Source organism: Lithobates pipiens, unplaced genomic scaffold, assembly GCF_037356315.1.
Source record: "Lithobates pipiens isolate NorthernLeopardFrog02 unplaced genomic scaffold, aLitPip1_a1.2 Scaffold_1, whole genome shotgun sequence".
NCBI classification, from domain to species: domain Eukaryota; kingdom Metazoa; phylum Chordata; class Amphibia; order Anura; family Ranidae; genus Lithobates; species Lithobates pipiens.
The window spans coordinates 125,421,610-125,427,959 of NW_027507685.1; the positions used below are offsets into that span (position 1 = coordinate 125,421,610).

At 42.1% G+C, this 6,350-nt stretch overlaps 1 protein-coding gene across 1 annotated transcript; it reads left to right on the top strand.

The window, feature by feature from the left end:
* Window positions 1-4,245: 4,245 nt before the first annotated feature.
* Window positions 4,246-5,180, top strand: IER3 (immediate early response 3). The gene has a single exon (XM_077476156.1). The coding sequence runs from the start codon at window positions 4,306-4,308 to the stop codon at window positions 4,840-4,842; it is 537 nt and encodes a 178-aa protein (XP_077332282.1). The 5' UTR covers window positions 4,246-4,305; the 3' UTR covers window positions 4,843-5,180.
* Window positions 5,181-6,350: the final 1,170 nt, after the last annotated feature.

Consider the following 6,350-nt stretch of genomic DNA (forward strand, 5'->3'; position numbering starts at 1 on the left):
CTTGCATTTAACATGGTGACATCGGAAAGCCTGGAACCACAAGACCACGGAGAGGGCCAACTTTGAAGGAACGGTTGTAGAGCTGGGAGTAATCCCTCAGGAGCAGGGAATAAGGTATTACTACATTTCCAATCCCTTTGGACTAAAAGAGCAAATAACTCTTTGCAGTTCTAGGGGGAGCCACTACATCAGAAATTTGGGATAGGTCCTAACGTGATACAATTCTCAAATGCAGGTGTATTTTCTTTTTGCAGTTAAGGATTTCGACTCATGATAAGATTTTATGTTAGTGTCTCGTGTCAGTATATTTCATATTGTGTATTGAGGTGGGAAGGGGTCTGGGTACTCTTTTCATTTCATTCTCGGCTCTATTGAAGTAATTATCCTGGGGAAGTAATGAGATGGTTTCTTATACAAGAGCTTTGTGTTTATTTGGAGAAAATCCTCACACCTACATCAGTCATCGCAGTTCCTGACGGCTTTCCCAGGCCGTGACGCAGGTAAGGTGTCAAACCACAGTGATTGTTGGTAATGGATGGAAAGTGACAGTGAGCTGCTGCTTCATGGATTGCTGTGATGGTGGATCTGCTGGATGATCAAAGTCTTGTCTAAACTGATGAAAGAAATAAAATACTTGGTCTGGTCTGTGAGGATTTGTTTCCTCAATGACCACCGTATTTATCAGCGTATAACACGCACCTTCAATTTAAGAGGGATGTTTCAGGAAAATAAATCACTTTGAAGCAAAATAATGGTCAGTGCCCATCAATGCAGCCTGATCTGTGCCCATCTGAAGCCTCGATGCAGCCTAGTCTGACCTGACATCTGAAATACTTTTTTCAGCCCTCAGGCATGTCCCTTTTTTGATCCTCATTCCTGAAATATGCAGATCAGTTTTGGGCACCAGATCACAAAAAGGATATCTGGAAACTGGAGAAAGTGTAGAGAAGGGCAACCAAACTGATAGTAGGCATGGAGGAGCAGCTATGAGAAACGATTAGAGAAACTGAATTTATTCTCTCTTGAGAAGAGGAGATTAAGGGGGGATATGATCAACATGTACAAATAAAGTAAAACCTTGGATTGCGAGCATAATTCGTTCCAGAAAAATGCTTGTAAACCAAAGCACTTGTATATCAAAGTGAATTTCCACATAAGAAATAATGGAAACTCAAATTATTCGTTCCACAACCATTTATTCATAGGTCCTTCAGTTTATAGTCCATATAAAAAGATTATAGCAATGTGATAGGTTGTGTAACCATAAAATGTCCATCCACAAATGGAAGCCTCCACAAGGGGATTAGAAGAAAAATCCAGCAGGAGCTACAGAGTATAAAAGAGAAGAGAGGTGTCTCTAAGTGTAGCAATATGTTGCTAAATGTTGTATCTTCATTAAGTGCCGGTTCACACAGGGGCGACTCAGATCCGACTTCAAGTCGCCCCAAGTCACCTCAGGTCGCACAACATGTAGAAATCAATGTTAGGGCCGGTTCACACAGCGGGCGATGCGAGGCGACACGACTCGCCTCGCCTCGCTCCCGCAAGTCGCCCCCGTTCTGTACAATGGAACCGTTCTGAGAGGAGCGACTCGAGTCGCTCCGACTCAGAAAAAAGGTTCCTGTACTACTTCTGGGCGACTTCGGGGGCGACTTGCATTGACTTCTATAAAGAAAGTCCTCTGCAAGTCGCCGCTGAGGTCGCCGCAGGTCGCGGCGAGGCAAGTCGGAGACGCCTCGCCGCGCCTGCAGTGTGAACCGGCACTAAGTGAATGAGAGCCGTCTTAATGCACACTACTGAAGTCGCTCCGACTTCAGAAAAGGTTCCTGTACTACTTCAATCCGACTTGTAGGCGACCGGTACCCATTGATTTCAATGGAGGTCACCTCCAAGTTGGATCTCCGTCTATACGGAGGCGACTCTCAGAGAATTATCAGCTCTCAAAAGGAGTTCCCCCCTGAGAGCTCATTCTCTGATTGGCCACGGCAAGTCGTCTGGCCTGGGGTGACTTAAAGTAGTGTTGTAAGTCTTGTCCAAGTCGCGTCCAAGTCGCGTCCAAGTCGCATCCAAGTCACGTCCAAGTTGCCTTCAAAAGTCGTGTTGCCCCTGTGTGAACCAAACCTAAATACTTCTCTTTTATACTCAGTTGTGACATAACACTACTTGTATATCAAGTCAAAATGTATTAAAACATTTTGCTTGTCTTGCAAAACGCTCTCAAACCAAGTTACTCTCAAACTAAGGTTTTATTGTACATAAGTATTCCATATAGTGAACTCGGTGCAGAGATATTCACCTTTTAGGTCATTACAGAGGACAATGGGCACTCTTCACGTCTGGAGGAAAAGAGATTTAACCTTCACATCGGGAAAGATTTCTACACAGATGTGAAAATGTGGAATTGACTCCCTCAAGAACTCGTTTTGTCCGGTTTAGTAGATTTCTTAAAAAAAAAAAAAAAAAAAAAGAGCTGAGTGCATTCCTAAATACAAAAAATATAACTGGATACTAACATGTATATAATAGTAGCAGAGATTGTTAGTCCAGGGAATAGCTGAATGCCTTCAGGGGATACGGAAGGAATATTTTCCCCACTGGAGTGAATTAGATCATGCTTTATAAAGGTTATTTTTTTTATCATCCTCTGGATCAACTGTGGGTATAGGATTGTGTATGTGGAGGTTTTCCTTTTTTTTTCGATTGGTTGACTTAGATATACTTCTGTCTTTTTCAACCTGACTATATAACTATTAACCGTGTAATATACAGTACATTGCAGAGCTCTCAGACATGTCCCTGCTCTGCCCATTCTCATCCCTGCACCCGGGATATATTATATATCTCTGACCCCTACACTCAGTATATCTTATATATCTCTGACCCCTACACTCAGTATACATTGTATATCTCTGATCCCTACACTCAGTATACATTGTATATCTCTGATCCCTACACTCAGTATATATTGTATATCTCTGTTTCCTGCACTCAGTATATATATTGTATTTCTCTACACTAAGTATATATTATATATCTCTGATCCCTACAATCAGTATATCTTATATATCTCTGATCCCTACACTCAGTATACATTGTATATCTCTGATCCCTACACTCAGTATACATTGTATATCTCTGATCCCTACACTCAGTATACATTGTATATCTCTGATCCCTACACTCGGTATATATTGTATATCTCTGTTTCCTGCACTCAGTATATATATTGTATTTCTCTACACTAAGTATATATTATATATCTCTGATCCCTACAATCAGTATATCTTATATATCTCTGATCCCTACACTCAGTATACATTGTATATCTCTGATCCCTACACTCAGTATACATTGTATATCTCTGATCCCTACACTCAGTATATATTGTATATCTCTGTTTCCTGCACTCAGTATATATATTGTATTTCTCTACACTAGGTATATATTATATATCTCTGATCCCTACACTCAGTATACATTGTATATCTCTGATCCCTACACTCAGTATATATTGTATATCTCTGATCCGTGAACTCAGTTTATATTGTATATCTCTGATCCCTACACTCAGTATATATTGTATATCTCTGATCCGTGAACTCAGTTTATATTGTATATCTCTGATCCCTACACTCAGCATATATTATATATCTCTGATCCCTACACTCAGTATATATTGTATATCTCTGATCCCTACACTCGGTATATATCTCTGATCCCTACAATCAGTATATATTGTATATCTCTGATCCCTACAATCAGTATATATTGTATATCTCTGATCCCTACAATCAGTATATATTGTATATCTCTTATCCCTGCACTCAGTATATATTGTATTTCTCTGATCCCTACACTCAGTATATATTGAATATCTCTGATCCCTGCACTCAGTATATATTGTATATCACTGATCCCTGCACTCAGTATATATTGTATATCTCTGATCCCTACAATCAGTATATATTATATATCTCTGAGCCCTACACTCAGTATATATTGTATATCTCTGATCCCCCTCGGGTGTAGATGGTTCCCCCCTCGGGTGTAGAAGGTTCCCCCCTCGGGTGTAGATGGTTGCTCCCCCTCCTCGGTCACACACAATGTAGGTCGCCCAGACACGTCTCGCTCCATCAATCTGCGGCCACCCGCATTCCCAGGCACATCCCTCCCGCAGTTCCTGATTGGTTGCGGAGCGGCGGTGGGCGGGCTCAGTGAGTATATAAGGATTGGTTGTATGCTCAGTCTCCAATCACCACTTACATTCTCGCTCTCAGACGTTCTCGCTGTGTGTGTGACGTCATAATGTGTCTGGAATCCGGAGAGCGCTGTGTGCGGCCCAGAGCCCCCCTTCCCAAGCTGTGTCTGTCTGCCAGCCCGGCCTCCTCTGACCCGGAGAGAGCGGTGCCCAGCACACCGGCCCTGAAGCCCAAGAACTGCCACCCCGAGATCTTCACCTTCGATGTGGAGGCGCTACGAACTGCACCTGCCAAGCCGGCCAGAAGGGGTACCCTAGGGCCCAGAGGCAAGAGAAGCCGCAGGGTGCAATACCCGGCCAAGGTGCGCAAATACCTACCGCAGCCGGAGACCGACCGGCCCCTGCGCTGGCTCTACATGCTGTGCCTGCTGGTCTTCATCCAGATCTGCTGCGAGGAGGGCATCCAGGAGGAGCAGAGCCTGCCCACCGTGCTGACCATGGGGGATCTGCAGATCTATTCCCCCCCTGTGTACACAGAGCCCATGGGGCCGTTCACCAATCACAGCCAAGGGGCCCACATCAACCACAGCCAGGGGGGCCACATCCACCATGCCACCCTCAGCTGGATGATGTACCAACGATGAAAGAGAGGGAGAGAACCCAGCCTGAGCCCTGCACAAGTCTGATCAGAGACTGCTGCTGTTACGAAGGGGCCCCCAGGGGCCACACTGTACCGGATACTTGAAGAAGAAGAGGAGGCACTGACACTGCTTCTGTGCTGCTAGCCCTGGCAGAGACCGTTCTATGACTGACACTTGAATCCATGGGATCTGCCACATAGACTCTTATTTATCTTAAATCTATTCCTATTTATATATTTTTATATTTATAATGAGATGAAGAATTATTTATGGATTGAACAATGCTGACTGATTTCATGTTTGATGACAATATGTGTGTTAATAAATTCATATTTTATTTATATCTTTGTTTCTTGATGATTTTATTGGTGGATGATAATGATGTCATAATACAATGTGGGTGATTGTATCATAATGCAACATAAAAGGTGTTTAAGAAGAATTTATACATTTCAAGTTTTTAATTTTAATACAAAACAAATTCATTTTTTTAGGAGGTTTGGGGTATGCAATACAAAAAAACACTTTTTTTTGGGGATTAGTATAACTATAAAATAATAAATATTTAAAACGTAATATTTAAAAATATAACTGATTGGTTATAAATATTTCTAATAAAATAATTGTTTATAAATATAACTGGTAAATAAATATTCAGAACTTTTAAAACAACTGGAAAGCCATGCAAGAAATTTTAAACTGAGGAATTATTTTGGGTTGAATTAAAATGTGAGGATTGATGGTCCAAATTGAAAGCCAAAGATCCCTCAATCAGAAGTACATTGTAAGGATTGTCATATAAGATGTATTGGAATGTGTGCCCAGACATAAACAATTTCCTTGGATTGAGGTCAGGCACTTCTGCATTTTTCTGCCAGTTAGTGAATTCATTACAAACCGGAATCAAAGAAACCGAAGAGGGGGGTGACGCAAGCAATGGTTAAATCACATCCGTATCAAAATGGCACAATGGGAATTTCAACATTTATAAAAAAAAATTGCATTATCGTTGTACCCACAATTCGAAGAAAGATGACTGAGCCTAAAGCCCCATACACGCTATCAGATTTTCTGCTGATTTTTGTCTTCAGATTTCCCAAAACCACGAAGTGCAAGGGCCTGCCTGATTGCATACACATTGAAACTCCTAAGGTTTGACCTCATATTATATGGTTTTGGTAAATCTGAAGGAAAAGCAGAAAATCTGATAGTGTATATGGGGCTTTAAAGTAAATCACCAAACCCAGGTTTAAGCTGGCAATACATAGTTAGCAAGGTTGAATAAAGACACCAGTCCATCCAGTTCAACCTGAGAGTCCACAGTTGTCCCTATCCCTTATATCGGTCCCTACCCTGAAGGAACCCACGATCCAAGGTGCCCATTCATATACTAGGGCCAATTAACCTACCTGCATGTCTTTGGAGTGTGGGAGGAAACCAGAGTACCCAGAGGAAACTCACACAGGCACAGAGAACATGCAAACGCCAGGCAGATAGTGCCATAGTTGGGA

What these genes read in the sequence shown, in the direction of transcription:
- IER3 (XM_077476156.1), top strand. Translation starts at nt 4,306, where the DNA reads ATGTGTCTGGAATCCGGAGAGCGCTGTGTGCGGCCCAGAGCCCCCCTT.